This window comes from Lethenteron reissneri, chromosome 45 (genome assembly GCF_015708825.2).
Source record: "Lethenteron reissneri isolate LAM-NWPU_2019-01 chromosome 45, ASM1570882v1, whole genome shotgun sequence".
Taxonomy (NCBI): Eukaryota; Metazoa; Chordata; class Hyperoartia; order Petromyzontiformes; family Petromyzontidae; genus Lethenteron; species Lethenteron reissneri.
Genome location: NC_083823.1, coordinates 43,298 through 66,661, shown reverse-complemented (window position 1 = coordinate 66,661; position 23,364 = coordinate 43,298). Strand labels below are relative to the sequence as shown.

Here is a 23,364-nt window from a genome sequence, read left to right as displayed (position 1 = left end):
GAAACGTCGTGAGAATTTAATTGTTTTATTTGTATTATTTTATTATTTCCTTTCGACGTGACTTTAGCGAAAGAACCAAGAATATAATATCGCAAAGGATAGTTGAACAAAAAAATCCTAAATTCTGTTCCCAGTGAATATTGTAACGATTAATTTGGCCACTGGGCCTCCAACCTCCTTAGCTTCCAATATTTGACACGATTTGGTACATGTTGGGTGATGCAATCGTGGGGATGTTTAACGTATGTGTAACATATAGAGGCACATGTAGGCATAGTCAAACAACCCCCTGGAGTTGTTTATCCAGCAGTAGATTGACAAATCGCAGCACATTTCAATTATTTATTATGATATGGAACATACAGATACGTAACAGAGTGTAGCCGTCATATATATGTGTATTTAAAAAATTATACCAGTGATTTTAAGACAAAACTAGAACACAGCAAAATACTTTTTTCTAATCCATAATACAGGGTTATTTTTGGGTTAGATCGCAAAATATAAATGTGTCGTTAAACCCGCCACCACCCGACACAGCCAATTAGGAAGGTTTTTCGCGTAAACAGAACGTGCCAATTCGTTACTAGTACAGCACACCGGTGTGTTGGAGGGAAAATCCACAACATTTACAATCCGAGTACGACGTTTCGCCAGTAATTACAACTAGCATCATCAGGCAGACAGACAGATTTGTGGAGTATTTGTGGAGTATTTTTTTATACTGCTCACAATAATAGCACGGTTGGATACGTACGGTGCAAAAGCAGTTCAACATTCACAAACACAAAAAAGTTCAACATATTTTTCGATTTAAAGCTTTCGTGACTGCAGGGAATCATCTTCTTGGTTCTTTCGGTAAAGTCACGGAGAAGGGAAGTAATAAAATAAGAAGAAATTTATTTTATTATTTTATTTTAGAATGTTTTATTATTTTATTATTTCCCTTCTACGTGACTTTACCGAAAGAACCAAGAAGCAGTTCAACATACATGAATACTAAAATACACAATGATACAATGTGCACCAAAATTCGCACATATTTTTCATCAATCTTACTGTGGCTGCTTTGGTCCAGCCACCTACTGTGGTAGAGTAAAGTATTTCTACTTTAAAATGTGTGTGTGTGTGTTTTCAGGCGATATTTAAGATGATTCCACTGCAAGAGCAAAAGACCTTGCCGGAAGACGAAAACTCTCCTGAAAAACGAACAGAGAAGCTGTGGAAGTTTTTTGGCAAAAAGGAAAACGGTGAGCAACACTTAACGATGCTCAGCGCTCAACTAAAATATTAAATGTTCTTTAAATCGCCATTACTATTCCCGTAAGAGTGATGTTTCACCGAAAATTACTTCAGGGTAACGGACATTTTTTCCCCAATTAGATTCCATACAATCACACCGCCGTAGATGACCGCTATATATGTTATACAGTCACACTTTTCTAGATTACGTAGTCGCATTACTATACATTTTATATATGCACATCAGATTCACATCGCTGTAGATTCTATAGATTAACATCACTGTAGATTCTGATATTTCTAAATCCATACACCTTGTCATTTAATACATATAGCTGGACATAAGTGAGTGCTGACTGAATGTAAATTGTGTTCTAGAAGGGATGGAACGCTGAAACTCGACGAAATAGTCACATCTGTGCTTATCGTTAAAACCAATATTTTGTTTGTTAGAGAACATAAGTTTGGTTTATCTCGATTTTTCTCTTAAAACCTACACCTACAAAAGTTTGGTAGCTGGGGATTGTAATTGGGCTGAATCTAAATAGTACAATATTGTATTCGATTTTACAAACTAAAATTGAGATTGAGGCCCTCGAATTTGGAGGGCAGTATTTGATTTATTCCTGCAATTTGGTTTTTGAGACTCTGGGGTGAATGCAAGCACACCAGCTCTTCCAATGCCATTCTCATTTCCAGAAACTGTAGGAAGACTGTGACAATAAAGGTACTAGAAAGTGTGCAAAGCCTGCTCCCAGTTACTAACAAGTCACATTTCAGGCGTTTTGGGCCCTGCATTGTCATGAGCAGCAAGTGAGTATCAAGAGGCTGATCATCGTGAAATTGTATCCATAAATTCTAGATTTGAAGCTTTCGTGACTGCAAGGATTCATATTCTTAAAATTTATTAATTTTAATGTTTTACCTAAGTGACTTTACCGAAAAAACCTAAGAATATGTATCCATAAAGTAGATTTTTTAAAAGTAAAGTGGCATTATGGTTTTTTTTATGGAAACTATACATTTTGAGGTATGCTCGCCAGCCAGAGAGGCTAAGCATTGAACGAGAAGACCGGATACAATCATTATAACACAAAACGCGTGTCAAGACAACAAGACAGGGCACACACACGTTTTGCATGCTATGATGTTGACATGACCATTCATGCATGCAATCTGCACACAGCCTTAAAATAGCCACCAGCTCAAAAGGGCTGAAGCTTTGCCTATTATTATTATTTTATATATATTTAGAATCATAAGGCAACTCAACAGTGCTAGGTTTTGTCCCCACTGTGTGGAAGCAGGATTTGGATAAAACGTACCCCACGCACAAATGGTGGAAGTATGAAATAATGGTGGATGTACTGCACTGGTGAATTCAAACAAGGATGAAACCCGTGTCGAATTGCCTCGTCATTTCTGCTGCCGATGTAATACAACTACAAAAAACACAGATACCACAATCTCACACCTTTTTGAGACTAGGAGCTGTCACAAAGCTGTGTGCAGAATATGTGGAACAAATGTGTTGTCATTCTGTCAGGCAAAGTATGCCAATATCCTTGCCATGCTCAGGCTGTTTGAGAGAAGGTTTCACACACATATTTTCAAGAAAACCCTTAAGGGCTAACATATGGCAAAACATTTTTTTTTCCACCAGAGCCATAAAAAAGCCAAATCTCGCAAAAAAGAAAATGTGAAATCCCCAACCCTGGCAATTCAACTTGTAATAAAGCTTTAAAATAATAATGCAGTGGCGCTGGTTGTTGTTACTGCTCGTGCATATTTCAGCAGGAGTGCGTTGTGTGTGTTGGTCCTGAGTTGACTCTGCACCACAGTTAACATCACGTGGTGGTGGGGGCTCCTCAAGGAGATCGTCTCGAAACGCCTTTTACACACACACACACACAAATCTCGTTTGCAGATAAAATCACCGAGGGAGAATTTGTGGCAGGGGTTAAAAACAACATCGAGATACTGCGGCTCATCCAATATGAAAAGCTGCACAGCCACAAGTAGAGTTCGCGGTGGAGGAGCGGCGAGGCGGAGGGTAACGTTACCACGGTCTTTGTTTCACCTCCACACACCTCACGGACGCGACGAACACGAGCAACGGACGCAATGGGAATTCGGACGTCTGTCTCATGCGGTTTGACTCCGATGGTGACGCACCATTGGCCCAATCATGAGTCGCGTCGGCGAGCACTGTCGCTTATATTTCATGGTAAATGGTACACTTTGGTATTTGATGACAGGGAACCCAACGTCAATGCAAATAAACCCAGCTCAGTAGCGAGTGTGATGATCATACGTATTTAGATACACACAGCTTGTTTTAACTGTAATTGAACAACATCATTAATGTGATTAAGTAATTAAAAGCAATTTACATTTGAATTCAAACATTTACGCTTAAGTGCAAAGGTAGAATTAAGACTTTAAATAAGCAATAAATCACACGAAATTTTATAATTGGTCATCTGAGCAAAACAAAAAAAAACCCTTAAATTTTCATATAAATATTGACACACTCTTCAACATCCAATTCCACATTTCCGGGATATGTTTTTGTATATTCCAACAAATTGGAACCCCCCCCCCCCCATATCATACAGCACGATGTAGCTTAACGGAACTCTTGTCATATGGGCTGAAGTGGTATGATCTACATCTCACACTGTGTCTTCGATGACTGCTTGACTGTCACTCAGGTTACTGTTGGTGGTGGTGCTGCCCATGCCTTCACGACGCTTTGCTTCCTTGCTGTGCAAGAGCTCTGCCCTGGACGGGCGCTTCTTACCAACGTACAGCCCACTCCGATCAAACAACAATTGGCCACCTTCCATTGAGAAGTTCTTCATGGAGGTGAAGGAACTTTGGGAGCACTTCAGCTCATTTACCTTCCTTGACTTCACGTGCCAGAGATGCAACTTTTTCTTGAACTCGCTTTGGACCTGCCAAGATAGAGGTTGTTTTGGCTTTTGGGTGTCATTAACTGTTTGCTTTTATATATTCCCCATGGATCCTAGTGTTTCACCAGAGCACACTTAATTTGGATGTCACCTAAATGGTGATGGCCTACATACGCATGACATCAAATGCGATAAGCCTAAATGTGGATTTAATCATATCGGTGAGTTAAGGCATCAGTAGGAGAGGCGACTTATCCGAGTTTAGCGAAAGATACCATAAGTAGCTCACGGGGAATGTATTAGTCCTGAATTGGATGGCTCTATCTGCATAATCTCTTTATCATTTTGTCAATCATATTATTAACACATCCACGGGCAAACCAAATGCATCGAATACTCAGCAAAAATAATCCATATTGTGTAAGTGCTTACAATCCATACATTTTGAAATATTACTGATACATGGCAACATCAAGCTGTCATTAACACAATTAAAATGTAGGTTAACACAATTAAGCTGGTATTTTTGGCTATGTTTATCAGATTATCTGATCTCAAGGAGAAAATCACCTCAGGTTAATGCAAACATTACAGAGGTGGTTGGGGGGGGGACGCTGACATTTCCGTGGAAAAACTGCAGAGTCCAATTTCTGCAGAATATTTTGTTACATCACAGCAACGGTTGAGGCTGATAAAACTCACGTTTGTCCCTTAATTTACGGCCTACACAGACTTAAATGTTTAACAACAACAAAATACCGTCTCTATTACAGTTAAAAGTGTAGTTTTATGATATATCTAAAAACAATGGCATTGTGCATTTGTAGAACTTTTATCTAGTGTAATTGCTGTGAAATAGTATATTATTTTTTAACTTAATAGTATGTTTGTGCAATTGTAAGCGTACGGCAAAGTGCTTTGGCTGTGCGGTACAATAAAGCATTGACATTGTCTGATCGTTCGTGATTCTCTTTGCAGTAAGACCAAGATTCTGCACACACTGCCTCCTACAGTTGCGTGCTGTGTTGAAATTATGCAGAATTAAAGATTTGTTGTACAATGAAGGTGATAATCACGGTGAATGACATTGCAGAAATTAAATTAATTTGATGTTATTTAAAATATAAAAAAGTTACATCTGTATGCGAATTGCATACAAGGAATACTCAAAATTATCAAATCAAATTTGGTTCTGCACTTAATTTGGCTGAATTCCAGATCTGCCAATAAAAATAACAGTTCGACTGCTTTGTAATGAACCGATCACAGGCAGAGTGAATGGGAAGGCGCTGCCCTCTGTTGTATGGACCAGAAGTCATTTGAAGGGATTTCAGAGGTAGCTTTGTGATATTTGCTTCTGTGGGCCACTGTAATACAAAAGTTTTCACTGCTCTGCAGCAAATATAAAATATATACGTCATCTCTTGACATGATGCTGATAACATAGTCGGGATATTGTTGGGGAAATTTTACGACAAAATTATTGACGTTCATTCACGGAAACATAATTACGACAAAGTGCCGAAGACCAAATTACTCCACACGTGCTCAATCTCATCATATCTCAAAAGGTAAGCAGGTTTAGAGCCTGGGCTGAAGATGACCAAGACTCACCAGTGTTGTAAGCAGGGCCGTATTATCCAATAGGCACAGGAGGCGCTGTGCATAGCGCCTACGAAAATTAAAGGACTTCCGAAAAAAAATTGACCCGTGTTTTTGCTCGTATGTATGTATGTGTAGTGGTAAAGCGCTGACTGCTGGCGGAAAAGGGTAACTGCGGTGTACGGCAGTACTCGCGTTAGCAGACACGAGATGGGGACTTCTAGGGGAAAGGTCACAGAAGGGGCCCATCGCGAAGCCCTGGGAACCCGCTAGCAGGTTCCAGTGGCCGGGGTGGAGCGAGGCCACGCCGGGAGTGTAAGAGGGGGCCCTGAGTGGGAGCTCGGGGCTGTCGTGCTGCTCAAGATCGTCGTCGTCACCTTCTCGTCCTCGTCGTCACCATCTCCTCGTCGCCGTCTCCGTCTTCACCATCCCGGGGCGCTGCTAGTCAGACAGCCAACCAACTGTTCTAAGTAGTGCCGCCCACAGTAGACGGTCTTAATAATAATAGTGTGCACCCACGTAGGGTGTGTGTGTTATCCAGATGGTGCTTGTTCAATAAAATCAGTGCCTCCAAGTATTACTGCCTCCGAGCTGCGTCACTACACATGTATGTATGATAAAAATTTAACCAAGATATCTTCTTGAATAAATGTATTAATATAGCAAGGATCGGCAGTGTATATACGAAGAGTCATGTCAACGTTAATCGTTTTTTTTTATCAGATGAGAGAAATTCACGCCGGAGATTAACTTTTCCAGATTTTCTTTCATTCAAAAATTTGCAAGAATATCTTCAAATGGTCTTTTTCGCACCATCTTTTATTCTCAATAGAGAGCAGTGCAAGGGAAGACAAGACGGGCGTTGTTGCCCGATGTTTGATCGTAGACAGTTTTGTGTTTGTTATCAGCTTTAGCGAGTGACAGTGGTGGTAGTCGTAGTGACGTGACATAGAATTGGTCACTACGTAGCATAGCGCTGGCTGCTGGCAGGGAAGGGGATCTGCAGAGTGAAGCAGCCCTGACTAACAGCAGGCCACGTGACAGACCCGAGAGGGATCTAGGGTAAAGGTTACGGAGGGGACAAGTCGAGATCCCGCTCGTAGGTTCCAGAAGGGGGGCGTGGCCGAGCCGGAGTGAGGCCACGCTAACAGGATAAAAGGGGACTCCGAGCAGGGGATCGGGGCTGTCGTTTGGAGTGGGATCCCCTCGTTGCTGCTGTCGCCTTCGTCGCTGTCATCGTCCACTGGATAATTGGGCTGCTAGCAGTAGTTGGCTGTCTTAGTTCAGCGCCGTCAGTTTCGGACGGCTAGCGTTGTGTTGTCGGCTAGCAATAAGTGTAGAGTTGCGTTTAAGCGAGAGACGGAGCGTTGTGTAACAGCAGAGAGTGTGTAACAGTGTGCTCGGTGTTTAATTGAAGAATTTCCTCCAAGAAGTTACGTCTCCAAGTCAGTCACTACAGTAGCGACGTGGGGCAGCAGCAGTATCAACTGTCGAGTGTAATCGCTGAAGGCTCAACGAAACTCAAGTGCCTTGGGCCTACAAGAAACCTTAATCCGGGCCTGGTTGTTAAGCATCGGCTACGAGGTGGAAACGAGATGCCAATGGTGTCACCCCCCTGTCGAGTCTAACACGTAGGAGGCTTTCGCGACCAATATCATCCATAATAGAGGTTTCTTGGGTCAGATTGTATGTTTGATGGATGTTTCTCTGGGTTTGCCAGTTTCCCCATCACATGAAGCCAAACTCTCATTGAAGGAATTGGCCAAACCATTCCAATTGGAGGACCGCACTGAAAAAGGTCTCGAGGCACACCAAGCCCTTTGGGTAAATAACTGGCATCATTACTCTGAGAGCAAGCATTATATTACGTTAGTTTCCTATCACTTTTTAAAGTTGGAGAACATACACATGGTAATGACACCATTTAAACTCGGGAAAAGCACTTGGGCAGGAAAAAAATATGCCTCTTCATGGAATGATGGCCGATTGTCAACATTAAAGAGGGAGTTTACCGAGGATACGAAGCAATGGAGTCATCTCGAGTGTAGGCGCTGGGTTGGGTGTATTATTACATCCCAGGATCGTGAGAGGCGGTAGCGGCTTGGGAAAGCCTTCATCTAGCAGCGGATTAACACTGAGTGCTGCTGCTGCTGATGACTTGTAAATTAGTGTAACGACGTTTTTGGGAAATAATGTTTGACTTGTCAAGGTCGGTAGTTAACAACCCTGTATTTTAGAGTGTTGGGTTTTTTGTATGAGGCAATGTGTAAGTCGATGTGTTTGTGTGTGTGTGTGGGTCGATGTGTGTGTATCTTTTTCACCCGGGCAACGCCGGGTACTTCCCGCTGGTGAGTCAATATAACACTGAACCACAAGTGGCTTTTGTAACCTCGTTTGTTTAAAAATAGGTGTACACAGAACTCTCGACTATTGCAAGTATTTTATATTGCTTTTTGTACATTTAACAACACTGTATTTTATCACTTACCTCACCATTAGAGAAGCAATACAGGAGCGCTACAAAAAAGCCCTAAAAAAGACAAACACGTTCACAATATTATTAACTGTGTTTTTTTAACCTCTTGCTCATAATGTGAAGTAGTTGGCAAGCTTTTTACGTTGGAGACAATTTATTTTTCCTGCATTTGATTTTAGGGATAGAAATGGCACAGTCCCCAAAAGGTGTCCTTATTTTAGCATGAAATGAGTATTTCACCAAGGTGAAAGTCAGTCGCATGTATCCTTGCAGAGTAAACATTACACACTCTAACATTTATTCTTACTACTATCTATTAAATATATGTCTTGTACACGTCATCAAGCTATAATCTTCTGCCCCACCTGTAATTAAACAGAGAAGTTTCAGGTCCAGCATGCCAAGCCACTTCCGCACAACAAAATCAATGTTTTGGGTGAAATTATAACCCGATGATAGGATTACAAAATAACATAAAATACATTCCAGCCATTATAAATCCACCAATGGATGAAGGCCTCTTGCACGCCATCATCGTCACGGTTTTTTGTTGTTGCGCACTTCACCGCGCTGGTCAACGCGGGTAGGTCACGACGAGTGGAAGGGCAGAACGATTCTGGTTTCACTGGCCACTGACGGTAGCCGTGATCGGGAGGGTGGAATGGCGCAGCGCGCTCACCGCTGTGCCACCACTCCGACCCTGAGAGGCACATGACGCTTGCGCGGTTTTTCGCGAATTTTTTTTTTCTCCAGAAATAAATTGGTGTCTATGTCTAGATCAGCGTCAGCACCTTGACAACACCCACCTGAATGGAGCTGAAGGAGAGCTGAATGAACAGGCGGACGTAGCGCGTTCTTCCCGTGGCATGCTCATCCGCGAGGAAGATGAACACAACCTCGTGGATGCCCAGAAGCGGAATCAGGGTGAGCGTCGACCGGGCAAGTCTGCAACACGCGACGGTTTAAAAAATAAAGGCGCAGCACTGGAAGTTGCTTTCTCTCTGCCACTGCTGCTGGAAGGGTCTCCACTAAAAGGAGCTCTACAAAGCCCCCCAAACCGCCCCACTAGAGGGTGTTTTGGCCTACTCTTCCACGCTGCCGAGACATCCTGGAAGAGGTGGCAGTGCTCACACTTGACCCCCCCCCCCCGTACGTGACCTGACTATCGACGAGCTGCGGTGAACCCTTGTATACCCCTGGGTGGACAGAAGTTGGGGGCGAGGGGGCAGCAGAGGATTTGAGAAACTTGCCCTCCCCCCCACATTATTTCAGCAGCTGCCACGCCGGGAGCTTGAACCGGCGTGGCCCCCCTGGATCGCAAGTCCAGTGCGCCGACGGTTGCAGCAAGACATCATGTTCTTCTTCAAACCCAATTTGTTCCCGGCAGAGAGGGTCTGTTTTGGATCATGACCCCACAAGAAGGCTGGATAGCCTAGACGGGCATCTCCTAACATGTTGTAAGCCGCGACGATGCCTGCCTTGTAATCGGGGTGAAACTCCTCGTATTCACGATTGCCATTATCCACGGCACCCAGTCAATGCACAAAGTAATACTATTTTATGTGGATGTAATGAATCCTGGAAATGAGGCACCATGCTGCATTGTAATCAAGTGAAACCGTGAGCAGAAAGAACATTTAAAAAAGCTCCAATTACACATTTAGCTAATCATAACATTGAAATTAATATCAAGTAGTTGGGTAAACAAAATGTGTACATTTGTGCTATGCTATAGAGCACACATCGTATATTCACACATACACAGAAATCGTAGATTCACACATCTACAGCAGGTGTACCATTTACATATCTACAGAAGTAGATTCACACATCTACAGAAGTAGTACATCCACACACACACAGCAGTCGTAGATTCACACATCTACAGCAGGTGTACCATTTACATATCTACAGAAGTAGATTCACACATCTACAGAAGTAGTACATCCACACACACACAGCAGTCGTAGATTCACACATCTACAGCAGGTGTACCATTTATATATCTACAGAAATAGATTCACACATCTACAGAAGTAGTACATCCACAGCAGTCGTAGATTCACACATCTACAGCAGGTGTACCATTTACATATCTACAGAAGTAGATTCACACATTTACAGAAGTAGTACATCCACACACACACAGCAGTCGTAGATTCACACATCTACAGCAGGTGTACCATTTATATATCTACAGAAATAGATTCACACATCTACAGAAGTAGTACATCCACAGCAGTCGTAGATTCACACATCTACAGCAGGTGTACTATTTACATATCTACAGAAGTAGATTCACACATCTACAGAAGTAGTATATCCACACACACAGCAGTCGCACCATTTACCTGCTCTTGTAATTTGAAAACTTTGACTGCTGTGCCTTCAACTTGGAGAGTAAGATTTTGATGATCTTTACAAAGAGGATAAAATTCACCTGCAAAGACACTAATGTATGTTTGATGTTTTTTTTGTTACAATTGTATACACAGTGGCACATCTCTCCCCCCCCCACCCCCCGTTTAAACGTTTGCCATTTCAAATATTACCACAACAACAACAAAAGTAACTGCGGTCCAATGTCGCATATCGGACTCGCTGGGGACTGAGGTCCAGGCGGATATGTGAAAATAGTTGGGTATGTGAACGTTGACACGTGTCAACAGATAAAGCGCAAACTGCGTGAACAATGGGAACATGCTTCGCTCGAGAGGACTTTAGCAGTGAGCGAATGCACGCGAGATTAAGAGAACATCACTGAGTATGAAAAAGTCGGATCCGTGAATGTGTCCAGAAAATGGCAGTGGTTGGTGAGAGAGGGAATGTGACAGTCGGGAACATGCGACCGACTGCGCACGTTAGATTCCAAAGAACACAGGATGAGATGTTACTATCCTTTGTGCAAGCACTTCCAAGAGTTCATGAACAGTGAGCCTGGTGAAATTTGGGGAGCGCATCGTCAGTAGTGACCCTTTGGTTCCTAGGGTGTTTCGGCCTTTCATACTATACACCCTCCCCAAAGGCGGCCAGCGACAGGGTGATCAACCTACGCTTGCGTCCCATTCCCAATTAGTCACAATTCGATGTAGAACGCACGTTGATGAAAGGGTAAAAAAACAATTATCATATTTTGCTACTGGCAAAGGCGGTTCCAATGGTGCACGTTGTATAATTTGGTGAATGAATGCAAACAACACGTAGTAGTTACCACAATGGAGAACAGGATCGGTCCTCGTATAATCCACCAAATGCCCATCCACGTGTTAATTCCCCAACACCTTTGAGATGAGAATGAGAAAAGCGTTGTAATGTGCGAATGCCGATTCAAAAGCCACAACCAGCCTTTTATACGGCAATTGTCCGTATAAACACAATTACCATGCACCGCATGTCTGATGCATGATGACCGTTATTCATTTCACGGATATTAATTGGCACAAATAAAACAAGACATCATTTACATTCTCTTTGGTTCTTTCGGTAAAGTCACGTAGATAGAAACTTAATAGATCACGACGTTTCGATCGCAACACAAGCGACCGTCTTCAGGTGAGAGAGAGAAAGCTACTGATAATTCCAAGCACATATCTCTCCACGCTTACATTCATCACTGTCAATCATCGCCGTCATCACCTTAAATCATACTCAGTCATCATATATGTGTTTCCATAACATGACAATTGCTTGAAGTAAAAATGCAGTTCTCATCCTGGATATAAGGTGATGACTTTGTATGTATGTACGTATGTTGAACTTCTTTCACACCATACGTGGGCCAACCGTGTTAATCCCGATGGACATCCACTCCTTTGGCCGCCACTCCGTTTTTAGTCTCGACCGCGAGCCATTCAAATCTCCTACCCAATCCAACTTCCTTGTTTTGTTTACAGTCAATGGGATGTGTGTATGGGGGGACAACGTGAGAAATGAAGACGCGAGAGGAAGACTAACGGTGGTAGAAATCACAGAGCAGGTGAGAGAGAGAGAGGGCTCTGGATGTGGTTCGGTCATGCGGAGAGACAGCAGGCAAATTATGTGCGTCAGAAGGTGGCGAGTGATGCAAGTGGAAGGAAAGAGATGCAGAGGAAGACAGAAGAGGAGGTGGGGGGGCGATGCGGTGCGATCGGCCCGCGGTGGCCCGAGGAGCAGAGAGAGAGATGGCACAGGACAGGGCAGCGTGGAGAAGTTTGGCAAGGACAGGGGAACACCCCCACGTGAGCGCGACAAGCGCGTGGAAGGAGGAGGAGGATATGTGTGTCGCTTGCATATGCCGTTTAATCCACGTATTATTTTTTTCTGTCTCTCAATATAATTCCAAGCACATATCTCTCCACGCTTATTCGCACACTTGTCTGCATTTGTTCCATTTTCTTTGTCCGTGTGCAAGTGTTGGATCCATGCGTCACAACAGGTACTATGCACCAGTTAAACATTTACTGGGGTTGAAACATCAAGGCCTTTCCAGGGAGGCCAACACACCATTATTACAAATTTTCACTATTATGGCAAAACACAACCATTATAGCCAACTGGAAAGAGCCATGCTCCCCCGCAAATACTCGAGGAATGGGCCAATAAATTGTCAAAAATTGCCCCTCTGGAGCATCTAAGTGCCAAACTAAGGAGCAGGAAGGAAGCTTACCACTAACACGGAACCCCTTCACTCCCTCTACTCCAGCGGGCATTGATTCTTAAGAGCATTCACGAGGGCATTTTGGCATTTTCACTTCCCTTTTTTTATCCTTTATATTAAGTTCGCTTGCTTGCTTGCGTGCTTGCGTGCTTGCTTGCTTGCTTGCTTACGACCGTGCAAATCTTTCGGTCGTTTTTTAACACACTTCCCGTGATCCAATCGAGCTGACATTTTCCACACAGACTCGTTGTGCGCGACAATTAATTTTCGTGAAATTTTTTTTCCAAAATGTTACACTGTTTAGGGAAAAATAAATAAATATTTAATTACCAATTGCTTAATACTGGCAGACAATCATCTGACCCATAGGTGGCAGCCATCTCAAGCCAGAGGACGAGAGGACTCTAGCCGCCACGCATATAAAGGATTTAGAGTGAAAAACTTTGTTTTACGGGTTTATTTTCCTTTCTCCTACAGGACTATCAGAGCTTAGGCAGACACCAGGGGTTTGTAGAGATTATTGAAACAGATTTGAAGCTTTCGTGACTGCAAGGATTCGTATTCTTAGGTTTTTTCGGTAAAGTCACGTAGATAAAAAAAATAAAATAAAAATTAATAAAAGTTAAATAAAATAAAATTTAATTAAAATCACGACGTTTCGGAGGCAACACAAGCTTCCGTCTTTAGGTGGAACCGTCACAGCACGACTGCTGTATCAAGTACAGCTATCAAGTACAGCTATCGTGCTGTGACGGTTCCACCTGAAGACGGAAGCTTGTGTTGCCTCCGAAACGTCGTGATTTTTATTTTATTTTCATTTAACTTTTATTAATTAAATTTTTTTATCTACGTGACTTTACCGAAAAAAACCTAAGAATATTATTGAACCAGTTTATTGAAACGTGCGGTTTAAGACAGGTTTCCACTGCACTGTAAATCCGTAATGTGTTTGTGCTGGTGTCAACACCTTTTCATATCCTCTGTGTTGTGTACCTGATATCGTTTCGTTCATATTAAAATACTTTTGGAGAGGAAACGAAACTGTTCGAATTCAGGCATCGTTGCTGCGTCGCCTTTCATTATTAAGTTCACTCGTCCGCCTTGTCAATTCATTCGAATTATCCCGGTCCGTGTCCCACCAACAAACGTTTCGGAAATTTGCCGTGACTTGCTACACACGTGTATCGTGAGCGGCACTCTGCAGCCTTCTTTGTAAAGTTCTTCTCGAGTCTGTTGTGGTTCATCCCCTCTCCCCCCCCCCCTTCTATTGAAATGTACAATGATTGTCATCACTAAATCTGAGGTTAACATTTTTTCCTCATCTATATTTAGGAGCTCTTCAAGTCAATTTGTATCATCCTTTTTTAAGTAGAAAAATTATTGAGGCTTTATTCAATGATGTCTTTCATTTATGCATAAGTATGTAGTAAATGGTTCACCTAATTGGTTCCAACAACTGGTTCTTTGATGGTGATGATGGTGATGCCTCCACCATCTGGTTCAGGAGTTTTCCCTTGTTTCACGTGTGACAGTTGGAGCTTCCACTTCATCTGAGGAGTGGACGTATCACTGCGATGAATGTTTTAATATTCATCCACAGAGATCTGCATAACATTCTTCCACTAATTTTAATATTCTCCCTCTCTATAATGTGTGACGGTGCATTCATTCTCCCTAAGGGCGACCATTTGTGAATGGCCAATCATCAACATTAGTTTTACAGCTTTTATTGCTCTCTGTCATCTTGAAACATCTTTGTATTATTCGCTTACCATTTTTCGCTCTAATCGTTTTACAGAGATCCATATATGCAAAATTATGTTCATCATCTCGGTCTCCTCTATACTCTCCACTACCTCAAAATGCCCTTTTGTAGTTTCAGATAATGTATTCTCTTGTTTGCTTTTCAACATTCTGCCACTTACATCAATGCTGAATCGTACCTCCTGTAGTTATGTGCATGCTCGCACCGACAGACGTTTGAAAATGTTGTGTTCGTGTATAAAAAGACAACATGCACAAAGCTTACCCTTGGTTTTCATAAATCAATTTTGAAACCATCCAAGGTATGATGAACATAATCGGTGTACCTGAAAATGAAAATAAAACAACGTCCAACCGTAGATCAGTGCATGTATACAAAAAAGTGCAGTGTAACGTGAACTAGTCTCAGATGTAATTCCTACAGCAAGTGCCAGATTTTAAAAACAGCTGAACAGGAACGAGCCTGAATAGAACTTGAAAGAGCAACCACCTTGGCTCAGGCTGGTGGGTCACGTGGTGGGCCAGCATCAAGCTACCATGTCTGTGTTCCCCAACTTCATCAAACCTGCGGTGTTGTCAGATAACTTCCCCCGTGAGCCCTTCGCGCGGGGAGGCCCTGATCCAGCTCGTGGAATTTAAAAATGGACAGATGTGTGTGTGCGGACGCATTTTAAAACCGTCGAAGTCCGCTTGGCACCAGTGCGATTATTGTTTACCTCTGTTATAGGCATTCACTCACCCCATCCCAGCAGAACGTAAAATGCAATCAGTTTCTTTTCGGTGAACACACACATGGTCAGCAGGGTGTGTAAGTAGCTGCCTTCAACCAAAAGCCAAAAGTAGTTGGCGCCAATGCAATATTGCATGAAAACGTGAGTAGCTCTGCATCCTGTGTACCCCTGTGGCAAAAAAAACCCATCAAACATGCAACAAACTATTGGCGACAGAAGACTTTGCTCACACGCATGCTATCAATTGCCAGTGAAAAGTTACAAGTGAAAAAGAAGGCACGGCTCACTAGTTATGGACATGTGCTCCACATTCATGGGTTTCTTCTCAAAAGGCATAGCAATTCTTTGTTAGTAATCCACCAATGATTGTGTGTCGAAATATAAGTGGTATTTGTGGATCAAATCCAGAATTCATACTCCCCATTTAGCTATGAATTAACATCAGCATTTGTTGACATTTACCCCTACTTTAATGTTTTTTTTTTACCAGCTGTGCAAATGTCACGCGAGACACAAACACCCCACACGATAAATGTGCCCCTCCACACACACACACAAAAAGAAAGCCTTATCGTGTACGTCATGAACACGTGTATCTACTTTGTGTCCGGCACCACTCACTTCGTATCCAAAATAGCCCAGCCAATCGGAGGCGTTCTGGGGTCGTTTTGTGTAATTGTGTGTGAGAGCAGCGTCCTTGAGCAGAACGGAAATGGCTCTGAGGATGAATGAAGCGAACAAGTTCATGTGGATGTAGTTTCTTGTGCAGTGTAGCCGCCTGGAAAACAGCGTTTGAAAACAGGTGAATCATCTGGGACAACTATTATTGCACTTGCCACGAGCGTGAATGCACAATTGCGTGTTTAATCCTGAACATTGTTGATTACCGTATACGTCCAATAAGCCAATGGGAAATTGCTGGGTGGACAGAGGCGGGGAGGGGGGTTAAGACTCTTGCTGCAGAGTATCAACGTGTACGTATGTATGTTGAACTTCTTTCGCACCGTACGTAGATGGAATTGAGCCTGGCGACATCCAGATTGCAGCTGTGGTGCACTGTAAGACGGCAGCATCCCGATACTCAGTACCTCAGTACCGCGTTGGCATTACAACTGAATGCATGTGTGTAACTTTACTTACTTATTTACTTGACATAACACGGTCATTTAACGGGTCAGAGCTGCAGGTTATTCAACACGGGGTATGTAGCGTCATAGCAGGGCACGCACATTCATACGTACACATATATGTTGTTATTATTATTACCTGAACATGATCAAAATTCCCATAGCCACCACGAGGGAGGCGAGGGAGACCGAGTATCCGGTGGTATAAACCAGACGTAAGGTATGAAGAAGATACGTCTCTTTTCCCTAGAAGGAAACAGCAGACGTGAATCATTGACATTTAAAATAGGCAATGCCTTTGAGACAAAACGGAGGGTATTGTGAAGGAAATGCAATTCTGTACATGTATGTATGCATGACCTCAGTGGAGATATTGTTCTCATCATCCAAACATTCGCTGTGGTCTCTCCATGCCGCGGTCACGTTGTCTTGAGTTAACCAGGTGCCATCACGAGTGCAATATCTGTAAACGTATCCTCCTTCCACTAAAACAGAACACAATTACAATAATTTTTTTTTAATACGATTAGTACGTTCTCATTGAGTCTTAAAGAATTTGTTACAGAAGGGCCTGCCAAGTTTTTTTTGGCAGGACTCCAGAGAATCCGGAGGAAACCCACGTTAGAACAGAGGGGGGACATACAGACAAAACTAACAGTAGCATTTCACAAAACAAACTAATTATTTGTTTTGATGGGGAATTATGGGTTATGTATTCATTAAATATACCTGGCTTAATGATTGATTGTCAGTTAGGCCATGTAATGATCTGGCCAAATTTCTGTCCTGAGACCCTCCACCACCCAACCTACACTTTTGTTTGTACAGGCAAATAGTTACGTGGCATAACCCAAATATTTATTATGAATCACAATAATGGCTGCAAAAACCTATGTTTTTCGTCAAATAGACCGTATTTCGCCTCTCCACACAAAAATGAAATATGTATTAATGTTCATAGGCTTATTGGCTTTCTAGAACAATCTTATTTGCGGCATTTTTTTTAAACACGCAAACTAAACTGTGGATCAGTTTTGACCTTCAGTGGGGTCTCTTCAGCATTCGGGCTTCTTAGGACACATTCTGCTGAGCTGCTAGATGCTACTTGCAAGAGCACTGTTCACGAGACGGGACCGACTCAACGAACAAAAGCAATAATGATGCATTACTCGTATGGTATGCATTGTTGTGAAACATATTTTGCGCGATAAAATTTGTTTGGAAAGTTTGTAGCCCAATGGGACAAACAAAAACATTGCATTATTATGTACAGACGAGAACTTTTCTCTATTTCATTAATGAAAAAGCACAGACATCTAATGCTTTACGAGTGAACATTATGCAGCCTATTTCCCAATTACGTTGGCAATTATCAAACTTCGTTTTGGGTGAGACATGTGTTTTTTGGTGAATGCGAAACCTATGTTATATTTATTTTAAAACCATACAAACAAATTAAAAACACGCACTGTAGCTCAAGGACATTTCTATTTTTAAGATTAAGGGCATTTATCTCTGCAGCCCTCCGATGCCAATTTTTGGTTGCACCGCGTGCGTTGTTCGGCAGGATGCGTGACGTTTTGCTACAAGTGCTGGACAATTCTTCAGGAACCCGGCACACGGAGCGAAACGTCGGACACCAAGCCGAACAACACGTGGTACAAGCCGACAACACAGCGGAGAGCTACACTGCGCGGCCGCGAACACCCACACGGCGCCATGCGTTCACCTTTGTCTATCCAAGGCAGGTAGGATGGGCACGGTATCGCCACTTTTGTATCTGGCAAGCTGTCTGGCCAGCAAGCATAATGGTCAAATGTCCTGTTGCAATAAACGCCTGGAAAATATGAATCACAGTTATCGTAAGAAACGTGCTCAAGCAATAATCATTGAATTTCAAATTATTCATTAACAGACATCGATGCGTATGCAGTGGTTGTGTTCGTCATTAGGTTTCTCCCGATCCTCTTTAAATCCTCAACCGAGAAGTTTCCCGTGAAGGTATCGTCTTGTTCAATAATTTCGAACGAAACAGCACTTTGAGCTTGGTAGATAAAACTACGCAAACACACACTCAGCTATATGAAGATTTGATGAGTTTTTATCTCTCTTCAACTTCCACATCACTGCTGTGGCAGTTGGTGCAATGGCGCCAAGCATCTGTGTCTGGCTTTAACAAATAATTTGGCAGTGCTGCTGCTGCTGCTTTGTTGGCAATGGTGCACAAATAGCAACAACAACTCAACACATTTGTCAAAAGCACTGTGGCCTATAAATAGGAAAAATACGCAAACAGCCAAGTTTTCTGGGAATGGACAAAAGTTTGCCCGAAACGTTGCCTATTATATATTTATAATTGCAACGCCACACATGTTTTGTATATATATTGAATTTCTTTCGCACCGTACGTAACCAACCGTGCTAATGTCACGCATAGTACAGCCAACGTCTTATTACTCTTGAGGGATCGTTGCATGTCGATGTCGTTTACTCACTCACCTGAGAGTAACGGTTCGCTGTCATGTGACTGCTGACATTCCTTGGCATAGCTTGACCATCTTTGCAAGGTGTCTTGCAGCAGAGAGGCAGACGCCTGCCAATAGGAAACACTCGGAGTTATTTCAACTCTTGCCATAAACCCACCGCCGATTGAGCTCCCCGATGATGCGATTTCGGCGTGTGCCGCGTGTTGTTGTTTGCCGTTGCTGTTAGGCACGATGTACGATGTTTCGCTCCACGTGCTGGGACCTTTGTTCAGCAAATTAAGAATTTAGTGAAGTCATCCGCTGAAGAACAGATTCATTCATTGGACAGCGTGCCGGGCAAACGCACTGATCACAGCCACGAAAACCTGCACAGTGGTGTCGCCACTGGTGGATTAACACATCCTGTAAAATGAGAGCGCGTTTTCCAACACCTGATACTCTATGATTATTATCGAGAATCCAAAGATTGAATCTCCTTGCTATGCAACATCTGCACCAAATGTTATGGGCTGTCTAGGAAGAACACCACAGAGGTATGAGCCAATAGGTTTATTTAATGTCTCCTTTTGGAAAAGCTTAAATCAACTCTTTGCAACCATTGTATATGTTCATTGTTTGCATATTTGTTCAGTAGGAATGATGTACATTTTTTGTTTTAGTAGAGGGTATATGAATACATTTTACACAGTAGATACATTCAACTTAAAGATGCATTGCACTTGTATTTTGGAATAAAGTAGAGTGTTGAAAATCAATGTGTTTCCAGTTAGGATGGAGTGTGCGTGACTAATGCCGAACTTTGATGGATTCATCTACACATCCCGTTCTTTCGTCAAATCACACCATTGGCATATTTGGTATTTGCACCCTTCACGTGCTGAAAGGCGTTTATAGTGTGCAGAGTGTCGTGGTAGGAGGGCTGCGTTGCCACAATGACTTGGATCCAATTAGGTAATACGAGAGGCACATTTGGACGGTGGTGCTGGAACACACGGCCTTCGCGCTTTCGATTAATGCCACGGGATTGGAGGGTTCACCACGACTCTGTTGTTCAATACGCTCGCAGTATTAAACCGGAGCGGCCACCAGCCTTGAGCCGCGCACCTCCGCAACAAGCAACAAGCGGAGGACTTACACTTTGGGGCGTACAAAGAGGACGAAGAAAAAGTCTTCGCCCATTGGCGCTTTGGGCAGCCGTACAACACAGCATCAGTGAAAACAACACCCGGGTTAAACAGCCCCGATGTTATTTCTCCAAATACCAGCGTGTGTTCTGCTTCAAGAAAATTGGCACGGAACGCAGGTTAAATAAAACGTGTCCTCGCAAAAATGTGCGAGCATCCACGCCGCCGTAATAATGGTCATTTTTCTCCATTACATCCCTATCAGATGTTATTTGCAATTAAAATGAAAAAAGTACAGGATTCCACGTGGTGTACAACTGCGGTCTGGGCTCCGTCAACAGAAGAGGAATAGCAAACACTGCACGAACTCTACATAATGGAGTTTTTTTTGGGTTAGATCGCGTATAAATATATAAATGTGTCGTTAAACCCGCCACCACCCGACCACAGCCAAATCAGTAAGGTTTGTCACGTAAACAAAACGTGACAATTCGCTACAAGTACAGCACACCGATGTGTTGGAGAGTAAACCCGTTTCACGGGCAATTGCAACTAGCCACATCATGCGACAGCCAGGGTTGTGGAGTACCCCTCCGTCTTTCGATCTCATTTATTCTCGCTCTCATGAAGTCCAATCGTCGTGGCTAGCAGACCTCGGCATTTCCATTGAGCTCCTGGACCCATCGCTACCGCCACCCACCACCATCGCCGTGACGGAAGCACAGCCTCTCACCTTCAAGGAATAGCAGCAAATCACGCAAGCGACGGTCACCAACGCGGCCACGACCATTATCTTCCTGTGAACACGAATCGCAAACGTGAATGTATTTTCTCAATGGGCAAGTAAAGAAGCAGCAGTTTGTTGAACCAAAGCACAAAGAAAGGTGCGGGAAAACGTATTCGTGTAGTGGTGCACAAATAACAGACTCAATCGATGAACAATCCCTAGCAGAGCAATACAAACTAGTAATATATGTTATATTAATAACATGTAAGCAATACAAACATAAGTGACGTATTGAGCAATTACACCTTTATTGTAAAGAAACGTTGCATATTGGATATTCCCTCCTCCTAGGGCAATGTTATTGAGGAATGTGTCAACACAATCTGGAGTATGTCACGTTGGGACAAGTCGAGTGGGTGAACTGGGAAGTCCAAACAGAAAGTGTGATCGCTCTACAGTAGTTCACCAGCTATTGACGTTCCCTCTCTATCTCTGCCTGATAATACAGCGACAATGTATGCATGTTGGATGTATGTTGAACTTCTTTCGCACCGTATGTAGCCAACAGTGCTAAATCGGAGGTGCGGGGGGAATTATAACAAAAAAAAACAGTTCTAAAGAAACGAGTTTTCAGTCGAGATTTAAAAGTCCATAGCTCCCAGCGGTTCACATAATATCAGAAGGAAGAGCGTTCCAGACGGCTGCCGCGTTCGGGGCGCCGCCTGAAAGCGCGACGACTCGGACACACACCGAGAGAGACAGATGGACAGAGAGACAGACGGAGAGAGAGACAGATGGACAGGGAGACAGATGGACAGGGAGACAGACGGACAGAGAGACAGACGGAGAGAGAGACAGATGGACAGGGAGACAGATGGACAGGGAGACAGACGGACAGAGAGACAGACGGAGAGAGAGACAGATGGACAGAGAGACAGATGGACAGAGAGACAGATGGACAGGGAGACAGACGGACAGAGAGACAGACGGACAGAGAGACAGATGGACAGGGAGACAGACGGACAGAGAGACAGACGGACAGAGAGGCAGACGGACAGAGAGGCAGACGGACAGAGAGACAGATGGACAGGGGAGACAGACGGACAGAGAGACAGACGGACAGAGAGACAGACGGACAGAGAGGCAGACGGACAGAGAGGCAGACGGACAGAGAGGCAGACGGACAGAGAGACAGACGGACAGAGAGACAGACGGGCAGGGAGACAGACGGACAGGGAGGCAGACGGACAGGGAGGCAGACGCCAGGTGTCGCCGCTCCGTTTACCAGCAGCAGCAGCAGCTCCTCTCGCGAGGAGCTTGACGACCGACTGAGCGCCTGCGAGCGAAGGTGACCGCGGGTTTTTGTTTGTTTGTTTGGAGGAGACGAGAAGTGCACGAGGGGGGCGAGAGGGGCTGGTGGAGACTTGCGGCAGAGAGAGGGGTTCGTGTGGAAGGTTTACGACCGGACGGATGCGAGTGGACAGATGGGAGAGACAGGTGATTCGCGGGGACAATGTGAATGTGAATTCGCTTCGGTGACGGGTTCCCCTATTGCAATGTCACCGCTATTGCGACACCGCGCGTCTTCAACTCAAACGGTACCCACCCGACCGACACGTGGAGGCTTGCGAACCGGATTACGGGCACCCTTTTGGTAACCTTCACCCCGATGGAGGCATCTTCATACTCAATATGAATTAGCACGGTTGGCTACGTACGATGCGAAATAAGTTCGAAATACATACAATGCTTAGCGTAAATAATTGGACGTCACTTGACGTAACTGAATCGCAATTTAGAACCTTTTGTGTCAGTCCACTGCTGGACGAAGGCCCACCCCTTATCGATCGATGGGTTGCTCGACCATACTTCACCACGCCGGTTAGCGCGGGCTGGTGAAGTGGCAAGGGGGTGAGATGGGGGGCTAGGTGAGTGGGGGGGGGGTAAGGAAGAACGAGCTCGGGATATCACTCACCACTGATGTGAGCCGTGACCGGGTGGGTGGGTGGTGGTGGTGGTGGGGGGTGGTGGTAGTGGGTGGGTGGTGGTGGTTGTGGGGGGGTGGTGGTGGTTCACTGCGGTAGCTCCTGGACACCCAACGCCCCTCGCACGACCGGCGAACGAAGCAGCAGCAGCGACAACAAAAAATCCCCAAGTGGTGACAGCGTGGAGTTACAAATGTCCTTACCCGGTGTCTTGCGATGTAGACGAAATAAACAGCGTCCGAAACTCGTTAGACAACGTTGAAACTTTGACGTCTTCAAATAATACAAATTGCACGACTTAACTGCTCCCCAGCTCCTCACTCCCTCGTGACATTCTCCGCTCTTGTGCGCGTCGTTGTGGCAGCAGCAGCTTCCTGCACTGCACCCACGCTGCACTCGTCACTCTCACCACCTGCACTCTCAACCTCTGCAACCCACTCTTGCACTCTCAACTCTGTGCAGCCACTATGCACTCTCAAACCTCTGCACCACTCTGCACTCTCAACTCTGCACCACTCTGCACTCTCAAATCTGCACCACTCTGCACTC

The 23,364-nt window shown here is 44.0% G+C and overlaps 1 protein-coding gene across 2 annotated transcripts; it reads right to left on the bottom strand.

Annotated features, from left to right (window-relative positions):
* Positions 1-948: 948 nt before the first annotated feature.
* Positions 949-23,060, bottom strand: LOC133353888 (glucagon-like peptide 1 receptor). 2 transcript variants are annotated; one of them, XM_061570379.1, is made up of 14 exons: positions 23,019-23,060; positions 20,837-20,900; positions 18,993-19,086; positions 18,223-18,330; positions 16,854-16,978; positions 16,633-16,739; positions 15,988-16,144; positions 15,375-15,534; positions 14,901-14,961; positions 11,447-11,516; positions 10,587-10,675; positions 9,042-9,180; positions 8,248-8,289; positions 949-4,199 (listed from the first exon to the last, which is right to left on the bottom strand). In XM_061570379.1, the coding sequence occupies exons 2-14, from the start codon at positions 20,891-20,893 to the stop codon at positions 3,918-3,920; spliced, it is 1,491 nt and encodes a 496-aa protein (XP_061426363.1). In that variant the 5' UTR covers positions 20,894-20,900; positions 23,019-23,060; the 3' UTR covers positions 949-3,917. The 2 variants fall into 2 exon arrangements, with proteins under 2 accessions (XP_061426363.1, XP_061426364.1); XM_061570380.1 differs by lacking the exon at positions 23,019-23,060 and adding an exon at positions 22,116-22,388.
* Positions 23,061-23,364: the final 304 nt, after the last annotated feature.

Bases quoted from the DNA above. Each gene is read 5' to 3' on its own strand.
- LOC133353888 (XM_061570379.1), bottom strand. From the start codon at position 20,893: ATGGTCGTGGCCGCGTTGGTGACCGTCGCTTGCGTGATTTGCTGCTAT. The intron at 11,517-14,900 runs GTAAGCTTTGTG...CTCATCTCAAAG, and splicing joins TTGATTTATGAAAACCAAGG to GTGTTGGGGAATTAACACGT. The intron at 8,290-9,041 runs GTGGGTGTTGTC...TGTCTTTTTTAG, and splicing joins TCTCCTTCAGCTCCATTCAG to GGCTTTTTTGTAGCGCTCCT.